This window comes from Oncorhynchus masou, unplaced genomic scaffold (genome assembly GCF_036934945.1).
Source record: "Oncorhynchus masou masou isolate Uvic2021 unplaced genomic scaffold, UVic_Omas_1.1 unplaced_scaffold_532, whole genome shotgun sequence".
In the NCBI taxonomy this organism is placed as follows: domain Eukaryota; kingdom Metazoa; phylum Chordata; class Actinopteri; order Salmoniformes; family Salmonidae; genus Oncorhynchus; species Oncorhynchus masou.
Genome location: NW_027011729.1, coordinates 18,438 through 45,000, shown reverse-complemented (window position 1 = coordinate 45,000; position 26,563 = coordinate 18,438). Strand labels below are relative to the sequence as shown.

The window sequence follows — 26,563 nt, the reverse complement described above, 5'->3', positions numbered from 1 at the left end:
TAACACACTCATAGGTTAGTATTATTAACAACAACAACAAGTTAACACACTCATAGGTTAGTATTATTATTAACAACAAGTTATCACACTCATAGGTTAATAGTATTATTAACAACAACAAGTTAACACACTCATAGGTTAGTATTATTATCAACAACAACAAGTTAGCACACTCATAGGTTAGTATTATCAACAACAACAAGTTAACACACTCATAGGTTAATATTATTATCAACAACAAGTTATCACACTCATAGGTTAATATTATTATCAACAACAAGTTAACACACTCATAGGTTAATATTATTATTAACAACAACAAGTTAGCACACTCATAGGTTAATATTATTAAGTACGAGTTGATGTGAAGACATGATAAAGTGACATCATACCTGCTCTTCAGTGGGGGGCGGAGTCAGCAGTGATATCACCATGACAACGGCAGCAGACAGGAAGCAGAGGATGATGGCGAAGTGAAGGTAGTGAACGGAGCGCAGGACGGACGGGGCGTCGTCTTGGATACCACAACGAGGAGGCGGGAAAGCAAATTCTAGAACCATCCGACACACACCGACCACCAGCCCCACCATCAGACCCCAGAACGCTCCCTACACACGCACACACACACACACACACGCACACGCACACACACACACACACACACACACACACACACACACACACACACACACACACACACACACACACACACACACACATACCATGGTGAAACACAAAGACTGTTTCACAGACAGACCAATGGCTGCTCCCTTTTGAACGGAAGGTTTCCATGCAGGTAGAGGAGACTACACACTAACTCTACCAAGTACGCACTAAAACTAACCCTAAATAGTACACACTAACTCTACCAAGTACGCACTAAAACTAACCTTAAATAGTACACACTAACTCTACCAAGTACGCACTAAAACTAACCTTAAATAGTACACACTAAAACTAACCCTAAATAGTACACACTAACTCTACCAAGTACGCACTAAAACTAACCTTAAATAGTACACACTAAAACTAACCTTAAATAGTACACACTAACTCTACCAAGTACGCACTAAAACTAACCTTAAATAGTACACACTAAAACTAACCTTAAATAGTACACACTAACTCTACCAAGTACGCACTAAAACTAACCTTAAATAGTACACACTAACTCTACCAAGTACGCACTAAAACTAACCTTAAATAGTACACACTAACTCTACCAAGTATGCACTAAAACTAACCTTAAATAGTACACACTAAAACTAACCCTAAATAGTACACACTAACTCTACCAAGTACGCACTAAAACTAACCTTAAATAGTACACACTAACTCTACCAAGTACGCACTAAAACTAACCTTAAATAGTACACACTAAAACTAACCCTAAATAGTACACACTAACTCTACCAAGTACGCACTAAAACTAACCTTAAATAGTACACACTAAAACTAACCCTACATAGTGCACACTAACTCTACCAAGTATGCACTAAAACTAACCTTAAATAGTACACACTAAAACTAAACCTAAATAGTACACACTAACTCTGCCAAGTACGCACTAAAACTAACCCTAAATAGTACACACTAACTCTACCAAGTACGCATTAACTATAACCCTAAAAAGTACACACTAACCCGAAAAAGTATACACTAACCCTAAATAGTACACACTAACACTAAAAATAACACACTAATACTAAATAGTACACACTAACACTAACCCTAAATAGTACACACTAACCCTAAAAAGTACACACTAACCCTAAATAGTACACACTAACCCTAAAAAGTACACACTAACCCTAAAAAGTACACACTAACCCTAAAAAGTACATACTAAACCTAAACCTAGGAATGACACACTAGTGACTAAGACAAACTTTAAAATGTGAAATGCAGAAAATGAATTGCGTGAATAAAATATAATTTAATAATAGAACTGAAAGTCCAACTCCAGCCTCCGTTTCACCAGATGGAACACCTGATTTACTTAACAAAGGGCTCATCTGAATAGTGTGAAGCTGTCATCAAGACAAAGGAGGGATACCTTGAAGAACCACAAATATAACATATATTTTGATTTGGTTTTTGGTTACCATATGATTCCCTGTGTGTTATTTCATAGTTTTAATGTCTTCACTATTATTCTACAATGTAGAAAATAGTAAAAATAAAGAAAACCCGTTGAATGAGAAGGTGTCCAAACTGTTGACTGATACTGTACATTGTTTCCTAATTAATCAGAATAATTTTAATGCTCCAACATTTGAAATGTAACTTGGCCTGTTCCTGATAATTACAGGCATCCGCGAGGTGCCGCCAGGTGCCGCACCCGTATATAACCCTAATTATATGACTAACTATACAACCCTCTGATCACACCAGTATATAACCCTAATTATATGACTAACTATACAACCCTCTGATCACACCAGTATATAACCCTAATTATATGACTAACTATACAACCCTCTGATCACACCAGTATATAACCCTAATTATATGACTAACTATACAACCCTCTGATCACACCAGTATATAACCCTAATTATATGACTAACTATACAACCCTCTGATCACACCAGTATATAACCCTAATTATATGACTAACTATACAACCCTCTGATCACACCAGTATATAACCCTAATTAAATGACTAACTATACAACCCTCTGATCACACCAGTATATAACCCTAATTATATGACTAACTATACAACCCTCTGATCACACCAGTATATAACCCTAATTATATGACTAACTATACAACCCTCTGATCACACCAGTATATAACCCTAATTATATGACTAACTATACAACCCTCTGATCACACCAGTATATAACCCTAATTATATGACTAACTATACAACCCTCTGATCACACCAGTATATAACCCTAATTATATGACTAACTATACAACCCTCTGATCACACCAGTATATAACCCTAATTAAATGACTAACTATACAACCCTCTGATCACACCAGTATATAACCCTAATTATATGACTAACTATACAACCCTTTGATCACACCAGTATATAACCCTAATTATATGACTAACTATACAACCCTCTGATCACACCAGTATATAACCCTAATTAAATGACTAACTATACAACCCTCTGATCACACCAGTATATAACCCTAATTAAATGACTAACTATACAACCCTCTGATCACACCAGTATATAACCCTAATTATATGACTAACTATACAACCCTTTGATCACACCAGTATATAACCCTAATTATATGACTAACTATACAACCCTCTGATCACACCAGTATATAACCCTAATTAAATGACTAACTATACAACCCTCTGATCACACCCGTATATAACCCTAATTAAATGACTAACTATACAACCCTCTGATCACACCAGTATATAACCCTAATTATATGACTAACTATACAACCCTCTGATCACACCAGTATATAACCCTAATTATATGACTAACTATACAACCCTCTGATCACACCAGTATATAACCCTAATTATATGACTAACTATACAACCCTCTGATCACACCAGTATATAACCCTAATTATATGACTAACTATACAACCCTCTGATCACACCAGTATATAACCCTAATTAAATGACTAACTATACAACCCTCTGATCACACCAGTATATAACCCTAATTATATGACTAACTATACAACCCTTTGATCACACCAGTATATAACCCTAATTATATGACTAACTATACAACCCTCTGATCACACCAGTATATAACCCTAATTAAATGACTAACTATACAACCCTCTGATCACACCCGTATATAACCCTAATTAAATGACTAACTATACAACCCTCTGATCACACCAGTATATAACCCTAATTATATGACTAACTATACAACCCTCTGATCACACCAGTATATAACCCTAATTATATGACTAACTATACAACCCTCTGATCACACCAGTATATAACCCTAATTAAATGACTAACTATACAACCCTCTGATCACACCCATATATAACCCTAATTAAATGACTAACTATACAACCCTCTGATCACACCAGTATATAACCCTAATTATATGACTAACTATACAACCCTCTGATCACACCAGTATATAACCCTAATTATATGACTAACTATACAACCCTCTGATCACACCCGTATATAACCCTAATTAAATGACTAACTATACAACCCTCTGATCACACCCGTATATAACCCTAATTAAATGACTAACTATACAACCCTCTGATCACACCAGTATATAACCCTAATTAAATGACTAACTATACAACCCTCTGATCACACCCGTATATAACCCTAATTATATGACTAACTATACAACCCTCTGATCACACCAGTATATAACCCTAATTAAATGACTAACTATACAACCCTCTGATCACACCAGTATATAACCCTAATTAAATGACTAACTATACAACCCTCTGATCACACCAGTATATAACCCTAATTAAATGACTAACTATACAACCCTCTGATCACACCCATATATAACCCTAATTAAATGACTAACTATACAACCCTCTGATCACACCAGTATATAACCCTAATTATATGACTAACTATACAACCCTCTGATCACACCAGTATATAACCCTAATTATATGACTAACTATACAACCCTATGATCACACCAGTATATAACCATAATTATATGACTAACTATAGAACCCTCTGATCACACCAGTATATAACCCTAATTATATGACTAACTATAGAACCCTCTGATCACACCAGTATATATGTCACGACTTCCGCCGAAGTTGGCTCTCCTGCCCATTCGGGTGGTGCTCGGCGGTCGTCGTCACCGTCCTATTAGCCAACTATACACTATTTAACCCTCTGATCACACCAGTATATAACCCTAATTATGTGACTGACTTTAGAACCCTCTGATCACACCCATATATAACCCTAATTGTATGACTAACTATACAACACTCTGATCACACCAGTATATAACCCTAATTATATGACTAACTATAGAACCCTCTGATCACACCAGTATATATGTCACGACTTCCGCCGAAGTTGGCTCTCCTGCCCATTCGGGTGGTGCTCGGCGGTCGTCGTCACCGTCCTATTAGCCACTACTGATCCTTTTTTCGTGTATCTGTTGGTTTTGTCTAATTGGTTTCACCTGTGTGTTGTTTAGTTAATTAGTATCTGTATTTATGTAGGTTGTCCCGCCCTTGTGTTTTGTGCGGGATTGTTATTTTGTCATTTCGTTTTGTCTGTCGGTGTTTGCTGTTTTTTCTCCCGGTTATTTCTTTTCCCTGTTTTGGTGTTTTTCACCCTGTCTTGCTTTTGGGTTGTCTGTTGTTTTGTACACCGGAGAATAAACTTTATTATTCGCATTTCTGCTCTCTGCGCCTGATTCCACCCACCTTGACCAGACGTGACAGAATCCCGCACCTGACCATGGAATCAGCAGGAGCAGCAGCGTCTCCTCTCCCATCGATGGAAGAGAGGGTCCTCCATCATACCAGCGTGCTTCACCGGATTGGTTCTGCTATGGACCAAATGATGGAGAGAATGGATCGATGGGAGAGGAGTGGCCTCCCCACATCTTGTTTACCCACCCCTTCTCCAGCACCTCCTGTTCCTGCGACCTCATCTGGCTCTGGGGCTCTTCGGCTGACACTCCCAGGGGCGTTTGACGGATCGGCGGCTGGGTGCCAGGGTTTCCTCCTTCAGCTGGAATTATACCTGGCTACCGTGCATCCTGCTCCCTCTGGAGAGGAGAGCGTGTGCGCCCTCATCTCCTGCTTGACTGGGCGAGCCCTCGAGTGGGCTAACGCAGTTTGGAATGGTCCGGACTCTGCTAAGGATAATTACCCAGAGTTCACCCGCCGATTTCGAGCTGTTTTTGACCATCCACCCGAGGGTCGGGCGGCGGGTGAACGGCTGTTCCACCTGCGTCGGGAGACGAGGAGCGTACAGGATTTTGCCCTTGAGTTCAGGACTTTAGCAGCAGGAGCAGGATGGAACGACAGGACCTTGATTGATCATTTTAGATGTAGTCTCAGGGAGGACGTCCGCAGGGAGCTGGCATGTCGAGACACCACATTCACACTCGATGGTCTTATCGATCTGGCTATTCGTCTCGACAACTTGCTGGCTGCTCGCGGGCTTTCGGATCAGGTCCTGTCGTTTCCTATCCCCAGCCCCCCAGATCCTATCCCTATGGATTTGGGAGGTACAGCGTCAAGGAGGACTGGAGGAGGAGTATTCTCCTGCACCAGTTGTGGTCGACGAGGGCACACGTCAGACCGGTGCTGGAGAAACTCGTCAGGGAGACGGGAGGACAGGCAGAACACTGCTCGATCACCCCAGGTGAGTAAGCACCAAACTCATTCAGAGCCTCCTGTCGGTCATGTATTTGTATTAATTTCTTTCCGGGTTTTTCCCCATTTCTACAGCATAAGGCGCTAGTTGATTCAGGCGCAGCTGGGAATTTTATGGATCGTGGGTTTGCGTTGAGGCTAGGGATTCCCCTGGTGTCGTTAGAGCGACCTTTTCCCGTGCACTCCTTAGATAGCCGACCATTAGGGTCAGGGTTAATTAGGGAGGCTACGGTGCTGCTGGACATGGTAACGCAGGGTGATCATAAGGAGCAGATTAGCCTGTTCCTTATAGATTCACCTGCGTTTCCAGTGGTGTTGGGGGTTCCCTGGTTAGCTCAACACAACCCAGTGATTTTCTGGCGAGAGGGGGCTCTTAAGGGGTGGTCAGAGGAGTGTTCAGGTAGGTGCATAGGAGTTGCCGTTGGTGCGACCTCGGTGGAGAGTCCAGACCAAGTTTCCACCGTGCGCATTCCCTCTGAGTATGCCGATTTGGCTATCGTTTTCAGTAAAGGGAAGGCGACCCAATTACCACCTCATCGACGAGGACTGTGCGATAAACCTTCTGGAAAACGCTGCACTTCCTAGGAGTCACGTGTATCCATTGTCCCAGGAGGAGACAGTTGCGATGGAAACATATGTTTCCGAATCGCTGGGACAGGGATACATTCAGCCCTCCGTATCACCCGTCTCCTCAAGCTTCTTTTTTGTGAAGAAAAAGGATGGAGGTCTGCGTCCGTGTATTGATTATAGAGGTCTAAATTCCATCACAGTGGGGTTTAGTTACCCCCTACCTCTCATCGCTAAGGCAATGGAATCATTTCACGGGGCGCGATTCTTCACAAAACTGGACCTGAGGAGCGCGTATAATTTGGTACGTATTAAGAAGGGAGATGAGTGGAAAACCGCATTTAGTACTACCTCTGGTCATTATGAATACTGCGTCATGCCATACGGGTTGAAGAATGCTCCAGCCGTTTTCCAGTCTTTCGTAGATGAGATTCTCCGAGACCTGCTTGGGCAGGGAGTGGTAGTGTACATTGATGACATTTTGATTTATTCTGCCACACTCGCGGAGCATGTGTCTTTGGTGCGTAAAGTACTTGGGCGACTACTGGAGCATGACCTGTATTGCAAGGCGGAGAAATGTGAGTTTTTCAAACAGTCCGTTTCTTTCCTGGGGTATCGTATTTCCACCTCCGGGGTGGTGATGGAGGATGATCGCGTTACAGCCGTGCGTAATTGGCCGACTCCGACCACGGTGAAAGAAGTGCAGCGGTTTTTAGGGTTTGCCAATTACTACTGGAGGTTTATCCGGGGTTTTGGTCAGGTGGCTGCTCCCATCACCTCACTGCTGAAGGGAGGACCGGTGCGCTTGCGTTGGTCAGCAGAGGCGGATAGAGCTTTCAGTCGTCTGAAGGAGCTGTTCACCAACGCGCCCGTGTTGGCGCATCCGGACCCCTCTTTAGCTTTCATAGTGGAGGTGGATGCGTCCGAGGCTGGGGTTGGAGCCGTGCTGTCCCAACGCTCGGGTGTGCCATCCAAACTCCGCCCGTGTGCTTTCTATTCGAGCAAACTCAGCCCAGCGGAGCGAAACTATGATGTGGGAGACCGGGAGTTGTTAGCTATAATCAAGGCCCTGAAGGTGTGGAGACACTGGCTTGAGGGGGCTAAACACCCTTTTCTCATCTGGACTGACCATCGTAATCTCGAGTACATCCGGAAAGCTAAGAGACTAAATCCACGTCAGGCTAGATGGGCCATGTTTTTTACTAGGTTCCAGTTTACCCTCACTTATCGGCCAGGCTCCCAAAACACTAAAGCTGACGCACTGTCTCGCCTATATGATACCGAGGAACGGCTAGTAGAGCCAACTCCCATTATTCCACCGTCATGTCTCGTGGCACCGGTGATATGGGAGGTGGATGCTGAGATAGAGAGGGCCTCACGGTCAGAGCCGGCTCCTCCTAACTGTCCAGTTGGGTCCAAGTACGTGCCGAGGTTGGTCAGGGACAAGCTGATTAGGTGGGCTCATACTCTTCCCTCCTCGGGTCATCCTGGTATCAAGAGGACAGTGCAGTGTCTGAGAGGGAGATACTGGTGGCCCACACTGGCTAAAGACGTGAGATTTTATGTCTCCTCCTGCTCAGTGTGTGCTCAGAGCAAGGCTCCTCGGCACCTGCCTAGAGGTAAATTACAACCTCTCCCCGTTCCACAACGGCCGTGGACACGTTTATCGGTGGATTTTCTTACCGACCTTCCCCCGTCCCAGGGAAGTACTATGATCCTGGTCGTTGTGGATCGGTTTTCTAAGTCCTGTCGTCTCATTCCGTTGCCCGGTCTTCCTACGGCCCTGCAGACTGCTGAGGCTTTGTTTACCCATGTCTTCCGGCACTATGGGGTGCCTGAGGATATCGTTTCTGATCGGGGTCCCCAATTTACGTCAAGAGTGTGGAGGGCATTTATGGAGAGACTGGGGGTCTCAGTTAGCTTAACCTCAGGTTTTCACCCCGAGAGTAATGGGCAGGTGGAGCGCGTTAATCAGGACGTAGGCAGGTTTCTGCGGTCCTATTGTCGGGACTGGCCTGGTGAGTGGGCAAGGTATGTTCCATGGTCCGAACTAGCCCAGAACTCCTTACGCCACTCCTCTACTAACTTGTCTCCTTTTGAGTGTGTGTTAGGTTACCAGCCGGTCCTGGCTCCATGGCATCAGAGTCAGACCGAGGCTCCTGCGGTGGAGGAATGGGTACAGCGCTCCAAGGACACCTGGAAAGCCGTTCAGGACTCATTACGGTTAGCGGGAGAGCGGCAGAAGAGGAACGCTGACCAGCACCGCAGTGAGACCCCCGTGTTTGCACCGGGGGACAGGGTCTGGCTCTCGACCCGAAACCTGTCTCTCCGTCTGCCCTGTCGGAAGCTGGGGCCGCAGTGTGTAGGGCCGTTTAAAATCCTGAGGAGAATAAACGAGGTGTGTTATAGGTTACAGCTTCCTAGGTATTATCGTATTAACCCCTCGTTTCATGTGTCTCTCCTTAGGCCGGTGGTGGCTGGTCCCCTGCAAGAAGGTGAGGTGCCTGAGGTGCCTGAGGTCCCGGCTGTTCGACGCATTCTAGATTCGAGACGCCGGGTGGGGGCCTACAGTACCTCGTGGATTGGGAGGGGTACGGTCCGGAGGAGAGATGCTGGGTTCCGGTGAAGGATATTTTGGATCCTTCCCTCTTGAGTGATTTCCACCGTCTCCACCCGGATCGCCCAGCACCTCGTCCTCCGGGTCGTCCTCGAGGACGATGGCGGCGCGCTGCGGGAGCCGCGCGTCAAGGGGGGTACTGTCACGACTTCCGCCCGGTTGGCTCTCCTGCCCATTCGGGTGGTGCTCGGCGGTCGTCATCACCGTCCTATTAGCCACTACTGATCCTTTTTTCGTGTATATGTTGGTTTTGTCTAATTGGTTTCACCTGTGTGTTGTTTAGTTAATTAGTATCTGTATTTATGTAGGTTGTCCCGCCCTTGTGTTTTGTGCGGGATTGTTATTTTGTCATTTCGTTTTGTCTGTCAGTGTTTGCTGTTTTTTCTCCCGGTTATTTATTTTCCCTGTTTTGGTGTTTTTCACCCTGTCTTGCTTTTGGGTTGTCTGTTGTTTTGTACACCAGAGAATAAACTTTATTATTCGCATTTCTGCTCTCTTCGCCTGATTCCACCCACCTTGACCAGACGTGACAATATAACCCTAATTATATGACTAACTATAGAACCCTCTGATCACACCAGTATATAACCCTAATTATGTGACTAACTATACAACCCTCTGATCACACCCGTATATAACCCTAATTAAATGACTAACTGTACAACCCTATGATCACACCAGTATATAACCATAATTATATGACTGACTATACAACCCTCTGATCACACCAGTATATAACCCTAATTATATGACTAACTATACAACCCTCTGACCACACCAGTATATAACCCTAATTATATGACTAACTATACAACCCTCTGACCACACCAGTATATAACCCTAATTATATGACTAACTATACAACCCTCTGATCACACCAGTATATAACCCTAATTATATGACTAACTATACAACCCTCTGATCACACCAGTATATAACCCTAATTATATGACTAACTATACAACCCTCTGATCACACCAGTATATAACCCTAATTATGTGACTAACTATAGAACCCTCTGATCACACCAGTATATAACCCTAATTATATGACTAACTATACTATACAACCCTCTGATCACACTAGTATATAACCCTAATTATATGACTAACTATACAACCCTCTGATCACACCAGTATATAACCCTAATTATGTGACTAACTATACTCTGTTCCATGCCCTATGTGGCTCAGACCACTGTGCTTGCAACACCAAGAGTCATGGGTTTGTTTCCTGTTAACCCAAAAGAAAAGGGATTCTTGAATGTCCTTCCTTTTGGACTAAAGTGCGTGTTACCTGCTCGTTGGTTCTGGTCCAGAAGATAGCCAATGAGAAGACAGCGGTAACGGGTGGAGCCAGGTAACTGGTCACTGATTGGATGTAAACGTAGAGCTGTCCGCTATTGGCTGACTGCAGGATTGGAATCCACACCACACTTATCACCACCAGAATCACTGTTACTATCCTACACACACACACACACACACACACACACACACACACACACACACACACACACACACACACACACACACACACACACACACACACACACACACACACACACACACACACACACACAGTGGAGATTTAGGAACCGTATACAATGACATTATCTCTAAGAATAGAACCTAATAGAACCTGTCTAAGCAGTAGCTGTTCCTATATGAGTGACTGACCTGCCCACCAATAGCAGCTGTTCCTGTGTGAGTGACTTACCTGCCGACCAATAGCAGCTCCCGTTCCGAGGCGTACGCGCGGTACTTCTTCCAGATGTCCATGGTGAAGAGCGTGGAGGAGGAGTTAAAGATAGAGGTCAACGATGACATCAGAGCCGCCATCATCACTGCTATCATCAGCCCCCGCAGACCTACACACACACACACATGGAATCATCAGCCCCCGTAGACCAACACACACACACATGGAATCATCAGCCCCCGTAGACCAACACACACACACACATGGAATCATCAGCCCCACAGACCTACACACACACACATGGAATCATCAGCCCCACAGACCTACACACACACACACATGGAATACACACAGGTTAGGGTTAGGGTTAGAGGTTAGGGTTAGGGGTTAGTGTACGGGTTAGAGGTAACCCTTATTGACTCGTTTTAATCCACATCCTCATTCAAGGCACAGGGCTGAGGGTTCAGTTCTTGTCAATCTGGTGTCTATTCCAATTCAAGCCAACCCCATGGTATTGTCTATTCCAATCCAAGCCAACCCCACGGTATTGTCTATTCCAATTCAAGCCAACCCCACGGTATTGTCTATTCCAATTCAAGCCCGTGGTATTGTCTATTCCAATCCAAGCCAACCCCACGGTAATGTCTATTCCAATCCAACCCCATGGTATTGTCTATTCCAATTCAAGCCCATGGTATTGTCTATTCCAATCCAAGCCAACCCCACGGTATTGTCTATTCCAATTCAAGCCCATGGTATTGTCTATTCAAATTCAAGCCCATGGTATTGTCTATTCCAATTCAAGCCCATGGTATTGTCTATTCCAATTCAAGCCCATGGTATTGTCTATTCAAATTCAAGCCCATGGTATTGTCTATTCCAATTCAAGCCTAGCCTGTGGTATTGTCTATTCCAATTCAAGCCCATGGTATTGTCTATTCCAATTCAAGCCCGTGGTATTGTCTATTCCGATTCAAGCCAACCCCATGGTATTGTCTATTCCAATTCAAGCCCATGGTATTGTCTATTCCAATTCAAGCCCATGGTATTGTCTATTCCAATTCAAGCCCATGGTATTGTCTATTCCAATTCAAGCCCATGGTATTGTCTATTCCAATTCAAGGCCATGGTATTGTCTATTCCAATTCAAGCCCATGGTATTGTCTATTCCAATTCAAGCCCATGGTATTGTCTATTCCAATTCAAGCCCATGGTATTGTCTATTCCAATTCAAGCCCATGGTATTGTCTATTCCAATTCAAGCCCATGGTATTGTCTATTCCAATTCAAGCCCATGGTATTGTCTATTCCAATTCAAGCCCATGGTATTGTCTATTCCAATTCAAGCCCATGGTATTGTCTATTCCAATTCAAGCCAACCCCGTGGTATTGTCTATTCCAATTCAAGCCCATGGTATTGTCTATTCCGATTCAAGCCAACCCCATGGTATTGTCTATTCCAATTCAAGCCCATGGTATTGTCTATTCCAATTCAAGCCCATGGTATTGTCTATTCCAATCCAAGCCCATGGTATTGTCTATTCCAATTCAAGCCAACCCCGTGGTGTTGGTCTGATTCTTCTGTTATGTACTTGAGTGAAGACCCAAAAGCGGTTTTAACAGAAAACAGAGTTCTTTAATGAAAAAACAGGAATGGCATAAATCCTCTTCCAACGTAGTCAATGGAACAAAAAGAACGTTAGTATAATGCAGGATGCACCTGCCAGGCAGACTCCGACAGGATAGGACAAGGTGGAAGCAAACGCGACGACAGCTTGCTTCTGGCATCAAAAACACAAACAAGAATCAGACACTGAAAGTAGCAGGAACAGAGAGAGAAATAGAGACCTAATCAGAGGGGAAGAGAGAACAGGTGTGAAAGAGTGAATGAGCTAGTTAGGGGAGATGTAGAACAGCTGAAGAATGAGAGACAGAGAAGGTAACCTAAAAAGACCAGCAGAGAGAGACAGAGTGAAGAGAAAGGACAGGAACAGACATAACAAGACATGACACGTGGTATTGTCTATTCCAATTCAAGCCCATGGTATTGTCTATTCCAATTCAAGTTCATGGTATATTGTCTATTCCAATCCAAGCCCATGGTATTGTCTATTCCAATTCAAGCCAACCCCGTGGTATTGTCTATTCCAATTCAAGCCCATGGTATTGTCTATTCCAATTCAAGTTCATGGTATATTGTCTATTCCAATTCAAGCCCATGGTATTGTCTATTCCAATTCAAGCCAACCCCACGGTATTGTCTATTCCAATTCAAGCCCATGGTATTGTCTATTCCAATCCAAGCCCGTGGTATTGTCTATTCCAATTCAAGCCCATGGTATTGTCTATTCCAATTCAAGCCCATGGTATTGTCTATTCCAATCCAAGCCCGTGGTATTGTCTATTCCAATTCAAGCCAACCCCACGGTATTGTCTATTCCAATTCAAACCCATGGTATTGTCTATTCCAATTCAAGCCCGTGGTATTGTCTATTCCAATTCAAGCCAACCCCACGGTATTGTCTATTCCAATTCAAGCCCATGGTATTGTCTATTCCAATCCAAGCCCGTGGTATTGTCTATTCCAATTCAAGCCAACCCCACGGTATTGTCTATTCCAATTCAAGCCCATGGTATTGTCTATTCCAATCCAAGCCCGTGGTATTGTCTATTCCAATTCAAGCCAACCCCATGGTATTGTCTATTCCAATTCAAGCCCATGGTATTGTCTATTCCAATTCAAGCCCATGGTATTGTCTATTCCAATCCAAGCCTGTGGTATTGTCTATTCCAATTCAAGCCCATGGTATTGTCTATTCCAATTCAAGCCCACGGTATTGTCTATTCCAATTCAAACCCATGGTATTGTCTATTCCAATTCAAGCCCGTGGTATTGTCTATTCCAATTCAAGCCAACCCACGGTATTGTCTATTCCAATTCAAGCCCATGGTATTGTCTATTCCAATCCAAGCCCGTGGTATTGTCTATTCCAATTCAAGCCAACCCCACGGTATTGTCTATTCCAATTCAAGCCCATGGTATTGTCTATTCCAATCCAAGCCCGTGGTATTGTCTATTCCAATTCAAGCCAACCCCATGGTATTGTCTATTCCAATTCAAGCCCATGGTATTGTCTATTCCAATTCAAGCCCATGGTATTGTCTATTCCAATCCAAGCCTGTGGTATTGTCTATTCCAATTCAAGCCCATGGTATTGTCTATTCCAATTCAAGCCCATGGTATTGTCTATTCCAATTCAAGCCCATGGTATTGTCTATTCCAATCCAAGCCTGTGGTATTGTCTATTCCAATTCAAGCCCATGGTATTGTCTATTCCAATTCAAGCCCATGGTATTGTCTATTCCAATTCAAGCCTAGCCTGTGGTATTGTCTATTCCAATCCATTCTACACCACCTAGAGACATTCTACACAACCCAGAGAAATGACTAATACATTCTACACCACCCGGACACATTCTACACCACCCAGAGACATGACTGATACATTCGACACCACCCAGAGACATTCTACACAACCCAGAGACATGACTAATACATTCTACACCACCTAGAGACACATTCTACACCACCCAGAGACATGACAAATACATTCTACACCACCCAGAGACATGACAGATACATTCTACACCAGCCAGAACATTCTACACCACCTAGAGACATTCTACACCACCCAGAGACATGACAGATACATTCTACACCACCCAGAGACATTCTACACAACCCAGAGACATGACTAATACATTCTACACCACCCGGACACATTCTACACCACCCAGAGACATGACTGATACATTCTACACCACCTATAGACATTCTACACCACCCAGAGACATGACTGATACATCCTACACCACCCAGAGAAATTCTACACAACCCAGAGACATGACTAATACATTCTACACCACCCGGACACATTCTACACCACCCAGAGACATGACTGATACATTCTACACCACCCAGAGACATGACAGATACATTCTACACCACCCAGAGACATTCTACACAACCCAGAGACATGACGGATACATTCTACACCACCCAGAGACATTCTACATAACCCGGATACATGACTGATACATTCTACACCACGCAGAGACATGACTGATACATTTTACACCACCCAGGGACATTCTACACCACCCAGAGACATGACTGATACATCCTACACCACCCAGAGACATGACTGATACATTCTACACCACCCAGGGATATTCTACACCACGCAGAGACATGACTGATACATTTTACACCACTTAGGGACATTCTACACCACCCAGAGACATGACTGATACATTCTACACCACCCAGGGACATTCTACACCACCCAGACATGACTGATACATTCTACACAACCCAGAGACATTACAGATACATTTTACACCACCCAGAGACATGACAGATACATTCTACACCACCAAGGGACATTCTACACCACCCAGAGACATGACTGATACATTCTACACCACCCAGGGACATTCTACACCACCCAGACATGACTGATACATTCTACACAACCCAGAGACATTACAGATACATTTTACACCACCCAGAAAATGACAGATACATTCTACACCACCCAGGGACATTCTACACCACCCAGACATGACGGATACATTCTACAACACCCAGAGACATGACTGATACATTCTACACCACCCAGATACATTCTACACCACCCAGAGACATGACGGATACATTCTACACCACCAAGAGACATTCTACACCACCCAGAGACATTCTACACCACCAAGATACATTCTACACCACCCAGAGACATTCTACACCACCCAGAGACATGACGGATACAATCTACACCACCAAGAGACATTCTACACCACCCAGAGACATTCTACACCACCCAGAGACATTCTACACCACCCGGAGACATGACGGATACATTCTACACCACCAAGAGACATTCTACACCACCCAGAGACATTCTACACCACCCAGAGACATTCTACACCACCCAGAGACATGACGGATACATTCTACACCACCCAGGGACATGACTGATACATTCTACCCCACCCAGAGACATTCTACACCACCAAAACATGACTGATACATTCTACACCGCCCAGGGACATGACAAATACATTCTACACCACCCAGAGACATTTTACACCACCCAGACATGACGGATACATTCTACACCACCCAGACATGACGGATACATTCTACACCACCCAGACATGACGGATACATTCTACACCACACAGACATGACAGATACATTCTACACCACCCAGACATGACAGATACATTCTACACCAGGCTTTTACACATACAGCATTACACACACCCACTCACCGCTGGGCATGAGTTCGATGACCAGTTTGGGGAAGGCGATGTTGGAGCAGCCCACCTCCGCTCCACACACCCTCACACACTCTTCTGGGTCCACACACCCCACCGAGTCTGGAACACACAGTTATTACCCTGGTTATAATGTCTATGATTATTATACACCATTATTACCCTGGTTATAATGTCTATGATTATTATACACCATTATTACCCTGGTTATAATGTCTATGATTATTACACACCATTATTACCCTGGTTAAAATGTCTATGATTATTATACACAATTATTATTACCCTGGTTATAATGTCTATGATTATTATACACCATTATTACCCTGGTTATAATGTCTATGATTATTATACACCATTATTACCCTGGTTATAATGTCTATGATTATTATACATCATTATTACCCTGGTTATAATGTCTATGATTATTATACATCATTATTACCCTGGTTATAATGTCTATGATTATTATACACCATTATTACCCTGGTTATAATGTCTATGATTATTATACACCATTATTACCCTGGTTATAATGTCTATGATTATTATACACCATTATTACCCTGGTTATAATGTCTATGATTATTACACACCATTATTACCCTGGTTAAAATGTCTATGATTATTATACACAATTATTATTACCCTGGTTATAATGTCTATGATTATTACACACAATTATTACACCAGCAGTATGGTCTCAGAACAGCTCCTCTCCTAAAGGACACCAGCAGTATGGTCTCAGAACAGCTCCCCTCCTAAAGGACACCAGCAGTATGGTCTCAGAACAGCTCCCCTCCTTTGTAAAGGACACCAGCAGTATGGTCTCAGAACAGCTCCCCTCCTAAAGGACACCAGCAGTATGGTCTCAGAACAGCTCCCCTCCTAAAGGACACCAGCAGTATGGTCTCAGAACAGCTCCCCTCCTAAAGGACACCAGCAGTATGATCTCAGAACAGCTCCCCTCCTAAAGGACACCAGCAGTATGGTCTCAGAACAGCTCCCCTCCTAAAGGACACCAGCAGTATGGTCTCAGAACAGCTCCCCTCCTAAAGGACACCAGCAGTATGGTCTCAGAACAGCTCCCCCTCCTAAAGGACACCAGCAGTATGATCTCAGAACAGCTCCCCTCCTAAAGGACACCAGCAGTATGGTCTCAGAACAGCTCCCCACCTAAAGGACACCAGCAGTATGGTCTCAGAACAGCTCCCCTCCTAAAGGACACCAGCAGTATGGTCTCAGAACAGCTCCCCTCCTAAAGGACACCAGCAGTATGGTCTCAGAACAGCTCCCCTCCTAAAGGACACCAGCAGTATGGTCTCAGAACAGCTCCCCTCCTAAAGGACACCAGCAGTATGATCTCTATTATTGAATCTCTTGATCCTCTCCCTGAGAATACCTTGTTAGTTACTTTTGATGTTGAGTCGTTATACACTAATATTCCACACGAGGGCGGTATTGAAGCTATGGAACATTTTCTTCTGCAACGTGACCCTAATGAACTACCTTCCAGTCCCTGCATTATAACAGTGGCTGAAATAGTACTCACACACAACTATTTCATGTTTCTACATGATTACTTTATTCAGACGAAGGGTACTGTGGAGAGAGTAGCAAGTTTTAAGTTCCTCGGCATACACATCACAGACAAACTGAATTGGTCCACTCACACAGACAGCATCGTGAAGAAGGCGCAGCAGCGCCTCTTCAACCTCAGGAGGCTGAAGAAATTCGGCTTGTCACCAAAAGCACTCACAAACTTCTACAGATGCACAATCGAGAGCATCCTGGCGGGCTGTATCACCGCTGGTACGGCAACTGCTCCGCCCTCAACCGTAAGGCTCTCCAGAGGGTAGTGAGGTCTGCACAACGCATCACCGGGGGCAAACTACCTGCCCTCCAGGACACCTACACCACCCAATGTTACAGGAAGGCCATAAAGATCATCAAGGACATCAACCACCCGAACCACTGCCTGTTCACCCCGCTATCATCCAGAAGGCGAGGTCAGTACAGGTGCATCAAAGCTGGGACCGAGAGACTGAAAAACAGCTTCTATCTCAAGGCCATCAGACTGTTAAACAACCACCACTAACATTGAGTGGCTGCTGCCAACACACTGACACTGACTCAACTCCAGCCACTTTAATAATGGGAATTGATGGGAAATGATGTAAATATATCACTAGCCACTTTAAACAATGCTACCTTATATAATGTTACTTACCCTACATTATTCATGCATACATATATACTGTACTCTATATCATCGACTGCATCCTTATGTAATACATGTATCACTAGCCACTTTAACTATGCCACTTTGTTTACATACTCATCTCATATGTATATACTGTACTCGATACCATCTACTGTATCTTGCCTATGCTGCTCTGTACCATCACTCATTCATATATCCTTATGTACATATTCTTTATCCCCTTACACTGTGTATAAGACAGTAGTTTAGGAATTGTTAGTTAGATTACTTGTTGGTTATTACTGCATTGTCGGAACTAGAAGCACAAGCATTTCGCTACACTCGCATTAACATCTGCTAACCATGTGTATGTGACAAATAAAAATTTGATTTGATTTGATACTGCTATGGGATCTCCCATGGCTCCTAACTATGGGTACTGCTATGGGATCCCCCATGGCTCCTAACTAAGGGTACTGCTATGGGATCCCCCATGGCTCCTAACTAAGGGTACTGCTATGGGATCCCCATGGCTCCTAACTATGGGTACTGCTATGGGATCCCCCATGGCTCCTAACTATGGGTACTGCTATGGGATCCCCCATGGCTCCTAACTAAGGGTACTGCTATGGGATCCCCCATGGCTCCTAACTATGGGTACTGCTATGGGATCCCCCATGGCTCCTAACTAAGGGTACTGCTATGGGATCCCCCATGGCTCCTAACTATGGGTACTGCTATGGGATCCCCCAAGGCTCCTAACTAAGGGTACTGCTATGGGATCCCCCATGGCTCCTAACTATGGGTACTGCTATGGGATCCCCCATGGCTCCTAACTAAGGGTACTGCTATGGGATCCCCCATGGCTCCTAACTAAGGGTACTGCTATGGGATCCCCCATGGCTCCTAACTATGGGTACTGCTATGGGATCCCCATGGCTCCTAACTAAGGGTACTACTATGGGATCCCCATGGCTCCTATAAGGGTACTGCTATGGGATCCCCCATGGCTCCTAACTAAGGGTACTGCTATGGGATACCCCATGGCTCTTAACTATGTTAATTTGTATGTGGGTTACATGAAGAAACAGTCTATTTTCAACCCTCTCAAAAATGTTTTCTTGCCTCAAATCACTATTTGGAAACGGTATATTGATGATATTTTTGTTCTGCGGAGGGGTGATGCCAAACAGCTCCAGGCGTTCCATGCTTTTCTTAACTCCTGTTCTGAACATGTGAGATTTACTATGCAATCTGACACACGTCAAATCAGTTTCCTTGATCTTGTGTGAAGATAATGTTCTATACACTGATCTTTACAGGAAACCTACTGATCATAGCAGTTTGTTGGGGCTGATAGTTGTCACCCACTTCCCTTGAGAAACAGTTTGCCCTACAGCCGATTCTGTCGAATCAAAAGAATTTGCAAAAAACAATCAGATTTCGACAGCAATATGACTGAGACCCAAAGAAAGTTCAAGGAGAGGGGCTACAAGAATGATCAGATTAATATTGCCATTGAGAAAATTCAAAACAAAACGAGACATGACCTTTTTCAAGGTCAGTCTCGCAAAAAGACTCATTCTTGTATTCTAACTACCCGCTATTCAAAGTGCTCTGAACAAATTAAGGGAATTGGCACATTCTAAAATCCGATGACAGTATCGGTAATGTGTTTTCAGACCTTCCCTTGGTCGTATTCTCGCTGGGCAGAAGCCTCAGAGACCAGTTGGTACACTCTGATTTACCACCCCAAGATATCCCTGAACAACGTCTATTTGCGCCCCTACTGGATGGAAACTACAAATGTAATGGCTGTGCTCAATGCAATGGCACTTATAAATGTAGATCCTTCAAACACCCACAAACAGGGAAATCGATCCAAATTAAAGGTGTTATTACGTGCTCCACTAAGGCAGATATTAATCTTATAACTTGTCCTTGTGGTAATGATGTGGGTAAAACAAAGCGCAAATTAAAAGTACGTATCTCAGAGCATCGTAGCACCACTAGGTGTAAAACCTTTACTTACCCAGTTGCGGCCCACTTCTTGGAGTCAGGCCACTCGATTTCGTCTCTGCGTTATATTGACATCGAACATGTCACCCTCCCTAGGAAAGGGGTGACCTTGATAATTTATTGTTCAAACGAGAGGCTGCCTGGATCTTTAATTTAAAGACCCTTGCGCCCTTCGGTCTCAACGTAGACTTTGATCTGAAGACATTCTTGTGATTATAGTGACTTTGCCATTGTAATTGTTTGTAAGCTTGTGTAGTCAAATTAATCTATGATCGTATGCTATCCATTAGTTGTTTGTATGCTGTTCTTTGTATGCCATTTTAATATTTGATTATTAACCAATGATATTAGGCCACTCTTGGCCATGATTACAGACCCCTGTGTCTTTTGACACTATATAAACGAGTCATCCCGCAGTGTTTGTGATTATACCCTGATGAAGACAGCTTGGCTGTCGAAACGGCTCTCTTTTATCTTCTAGTTTTCTACTCCGCTAGCCAGCACCTCGCCGAAATAGGTGTGCATTTCTTTTACAATGATTATTATACACCATTATTACCCTGGTTTTAATGTCTATGATTATTATACACACCATTATTACCCTGGTTATAATGTCTATGATTATTATACACCATTATTACCCTGGTTATAATGTCTATGATTATTATACACCATTATTACCCTGGTTTCAATGTCTATGATTACTATACACAATTATAACCCTCGTTCCATTGGAAATGAATGTACTTCTGGTGAACCAAAATGTAACACTGTCGGTGTGAACAGTGGATTATTATACACCATTATTACCCTGGCGGTGGTGATCTTTATAACAGTGGCGGTGGTGATCTTTATACCAGTGGGGGTGGTGATCTTTATACCAGTGGGGGTGGTGATCTTTATAACAGTGGCGGTGGTGATCTTTATACCAGTGGGGGTGGTGATCTTTATAACAGTGGCGGTGGTGATCTTTATAATTACAAAAAAAGTCGATTCTGACTAAAGCTGGATACCTTCTAGCCACGACACATGAGGCGGGGTTATAGTGTTTCTAGGTTCTCTCTCTATTATTTACTGACCCACTAACCGGACACTCCGCCCTCGAGTCCCCGGTGAGAACAGCTTCCGTTACAGAGTTCACAGCTCGAGTTACAGACAGACACGCTAGATCTCTCCGCGATACAGGATAATTAGCGGTTATTAACTATCGTTATTATTAACCGTTCGTTTTGTATTTGGGACTTTGTCTACAAAAGGACAAGATACTTTTTGAAGAAACTCCGCAGAGTTGTGTCTCAAAACTGCTTCAACTGTCAACAGTTTTCTGGAGGAACTAAACGGGATCTAGGAAGTGCCTCGCTTCCAGTACAATAGAACCGAGAGAAAAGTTTTTAACCGCAGACAGACGAGACTTTTTTTGAAAAGAGTCTCGTCATCAGAATAGTTGAACAAGTCACCCACGTCCGTCTGGATTAAAGCTGCTGCTGTTTGAAAAGATCCTCTGACTCACACGAACACACTTCCCCGGTGCTCGACCGGGCGTGGCGGGGTGGGGAAGTTTGTCCCGGTTTACCTGTGTCTGCGTGTTTGTTCATGAGATGTGGTTTGAGGCTCCACTGGGAGATGAACCCGTGATAATCTCACAGAGACATTTCACATTCAGCCTGTAACTATATACTTCTGCTCAATTCTATTGCGTTTTACAACACGAGGAGACGCACGGACTCAATTTGGACGACCGGTAGTTTATATGGTGCTGCTGATTAACTAGTCGGTCTCGGTTTCTTTCGGCTTTGAGGAGAAAAGTCGCCGTTTTATTTATTATAAACCTTATTCGTGTTTTATGGGACAAATCGTGGGAAGCTGGTGTACACGGATACGAATACAACATGAGTTGAGACAGTTGAACTCTTGTAGGAAAGGTTTGGTAAATCTCCCGGTTCAACCGTGGGATTGTATATTTAATGTTCTTCAGTAACACTCGGTCGGTAATATCTGTTGGGTTTATATATTATTGATCCGTCAGTGATTATCAGTTAGGTATTGATAAAGCGTAGCGCCATGGCTCTGTCTCAGGTGCAGTGTCTCGATGAGCATCACATCAACTGGCGCGTGACCGAGTCCAAACCCGAGTTCTTCTACAGCGAGGACCAGCGGCTCGCGCTCGAGGCTCTGCTGACCGGGGGGCGAGAGGCCTTTAGCAGCTACCTCAGTGAACATGACCTCCGACACTTCCTGTCTGAACCGGAGCTCCTGCGGCTGGCGCGCACCGTGGAGGCCTACCGGCCTGGAAGCGAGCACCTCAAGGCCGAGGCTGGAGCGGGCAGCGCGTCCCCGAAGGAGTATGACGGGGGCAATGGGCCACTGTCATTACAGTACTGGCCCGACCGCTCTGAAGGTTCTATACCCGACCTGGACCTGGGCTGGCCCGACGCCGTGTCATACCGAGGAGTGACACGTGTCAACGTGCACACTCAGCCCCCAGCTGATGGACAAACACACATCAAGGAGGTGGTCCGGAAGGCTATATCACAGGCTCAGAAGGTAGACTACCCACAGTACAGACTATAGACTATATCACAGGCTCAGAAGGTAGACTACCCACAGTACAGACTATAGACTATATCACAGGCTCAGAAGGTAGACTACACACAGTACAGACTATAGACTATATCACAGGCTCAGAAGGTAGACTACCCACAGTACAGACTATAGACTATATCACAGGCTCAGAAGGTAGACTACCCACAGTATAGACTATAGACTATATCACAGGCTCAGAAGGTAGACTGCACACAGTACAGACTATAGACTATATCACAGGCTCAGAAGGTAGACTACACACAGTACAGACTATAGACTATATCACAGGCTCAGAAGGTAGACTACCCACAGTACAGACTATAGACTATATCACAGGCTCAGAAGGTAGACTACACACAGTACATACTATAGACTATATCACAGGCTCAGAAGGTAGACTACCCACAGTACAGACTATAGACTATATCACAGGCTCAGAAGGTAGACTACCCACAGTACAGACTATAGACTATATCACAGGCTCAGAAGGTAGACTACACACAGTACAGACTATAGACTATATCACAGGCTCAGAAGGTAGACTACCCACAGTACAGACTATAGACTATATCACAGGCTCAGAAGGTAGACTACCCACAGTATAGACTATAGACTATATCACAGGTTCAGAAGGTAGACTACCCACAGTACAGACTATAGACTATATCACAGGCCCAGAAGGTAGACTACCCACAGTACAGACTATAGACTATATCACAGGCTCAGAAGGTAGACTACACACAGTACAGACTATAGACTATATCACAGGCTCAGAAGGTAGACTACACACAGTACAGACTATAGACTATATCACAGGCTCAGAAGGTAGACTACACACAGTATAGACTATAGACTATATCACAGGCTCAGAAGGTAGACTACACACAGTACAGACTATAGACTATATCACAGGCTCAGAAGGTAGACTACACACAGTACAGACTATAGACTATATCACAGGCTCAGAAGGTAGACTACCCACAGTACAGACTATAGACTATATCACAGGCTCAGAAGGTAGACTACCCACAGTACAGACTATAGACTATATCACAGACTCAGAAGGTAGACTACACACAGTATAGACTATATCACAGGCTCAGAAGGTAGACTACCCACAGTACAGACTATAGACTATATCACAGGCTCAGAAGGTAGACTACACACAGTACAGACTATAGACTATATCACAGGCTCAGAAGGTAGACTACACACAGTACAGACTATAGACTATATCACAGGCCCAGAAGGTAGACTACACACAGTACAGACTATAGACTATATCACAGGCCCAGAAGGTAGACTACCCACAGTACAGACTATAGACTATATCACAGGCTCAGAAGGTAGACTACCCACAGTACAGACTATAGGACTATATCACAGGCTCAGAAGGTAGACTACACACAGTACAGACTATAGACTATATCACAGGCTCAGAAGGTAGACTACACACAGTACAGACTATAGACTATATCACAGGCTCAGAAGGTAGACTACACACAGTACAGACTATAGACTATATCACAGGCTCAGAAGGTAGACTACACACAGTACAGACTATAGACTATATCACAGGCTCAGAAGGTAGACTACCCACAGTACAGACTATAGACTATATCACAGGCTCAGAAGGTAGACTACACACAGTACAGACTATAGACTATATCACAGGCCCAGAAGGTAGACTACACACAGTACAGACTATAGACTATATCACAGGCTCAGAAGGTAGACTACCCACAGTACAGACTATAGACTATATCACAGGCTCAGAAGGTAGACTACACACAGTACAGACTATAGACTATATCACAGGCTCAGAAGGTAGACTACACACAGTACAGACTATAGACTATATCACAGGCCCAGAAGGTAGACTACACACAGTACAGACTATAGACTATATCACAGGCCCAGAAGGTAGACTACCCACATATAACATATAGATGGGTCAGGGTTATAACCACTGTGTGTCTGTTCTCCAGGTTATAGCAGTAGTAATGGATCAGTTTAGTGATGTTGACATAAGGACCTGTTAGATGGGTCAGGGTTATAACCACTGTGTGTCTGTTCTCCAGGTTATAGCAGTAGTAATGGATCAGTTTAGTGATGTTGACATAAGGACCTGTTAGATGGGTCAGGGTTATAACCACTGTGTGTCTGTTCTCCAGGTTATAGCAGTAGTAATGGATCAGTTTAGTGATGTTGACATAAGGACCTGTTAGATGGGTCAGGGTTATAACCACTGTGTGTCTGTTCTCCAGGTTATAGCAGTAGTAATGGATCAGTTTAGTGACGTTGACATAAGGACCTGTTAGATGGGTCAGGGTTATAACCACTGTGTGTCTGTTCTCCAGGTTATAGCAGTAGTAATGGATCAGTTTAGTGACGTTGACATAAGGACCTGTTAGATGGGTCAGGGTTATAACCACTGTGTGTCTGTTCTCCAGGTTATAGCAGTAGTAATGGATCAGTTTAGTGATGTTGACATAAGGACCTGTTAGATGGGTCAGGGTTATAACCACTGTGTGTCTGTTCTCCAGGTTATAGCAGTAGTAATGGATCAGTTTAGTGACGTTGACATGAGGACCTGTTAGATGGGTCAGGGTTATAACCACTGTGTGTCTGTTCTCCAGGTTATAGCAGTAGTAATGGATCAGTTTAGTGACGTTGACATGAGGACCTGTTAGATGGGTCAGGGTTATAACCACTGTGTGTCTGTTCTCCAGGTTATAGCAGTAGTAATGGATCAGTTTAGTGATGTTGACATAAGGACCTGTTAGATGGGTCAGGGTTATAACCACTGTGTGTCTGTTCTCCAGGTTATAGCAGTAGTAATGGATCAGTTTAGTGATGTTGACATAAGGACCTGTTAGATGGGTCAGGGTTATAACCACTGTGTGTCTGTTCTCCAGGTTATAGCAGTAGTAATGGATCAGTTTAGTGACGTTGACATAAGGACCTGTTAGATGGGTCAGGGTTATAACCACTGTGTGTCTGTTCTCCAGGTTATAGCAGTAGTAATGGATCAGTTTAGTGACGTTGACATCTACAAGGACCTGTTAGATGCGGCCTATAAGAGAAGAGTTCCTGTCTACATCGTCATCGACACATCTGCTGTTTCCTGCTTCCTGGACATGTGTTGTAGAGCCAACATGCACCAGGGACACCTCAAG

General features: G+C 43.9%; 2 protein-coding genes across 2 annotated transcripts in view; one reads left to right on the top strand and one right to left on the bottom strand.

The window, feature by feature from the left end:
- Positions 1 to 22,396, bottom strand: part of LOC135535924 (sodium/mannose cotransporter SLC5A10-like) — a 24,929-nt gene extending 2,533 nt beyond the window's left edge. Inside the window, exons 1-5 of the mRNA XM_064962325.1 lie at positions 22,312 to 22,396; positions 16,574 to 16,681; positions 11,258 to 11,408; positions 10,835 to 11,003; positions 393 to 608 (exon numbers count right to left, since the gene is read on the bottom strand). Coding sequence (XP_064818397.1) covers positions 393 to 608; positions 10,835 to 11,003; positions 11,258 to 11,408; positions 16,574 to 16,681; positions 22,312 to 22,396 — 729 coding nt within the window. The remainder of the gene's footprint in view (positions 1 to 392; positions 609 to 10,834; positions 11,004 to 11,257; positions 11,409 to 16,573; positions 16,682 to 22,311) is intronic.
- Positions 21,792 to 26,563, top strand: LOC135535923 (protein FAM83G-like; the record flags this gene model as incomplete). The annotated part of the gene is made up of 2 exons (XM_064962324.1): positions 21,792 to 23,345; positions 26,396 to 26,563. Coding segments are annotated over exons 1-2 (651 nt in total), but the record flags the coding sequence as incomplete, so codon positions are not given.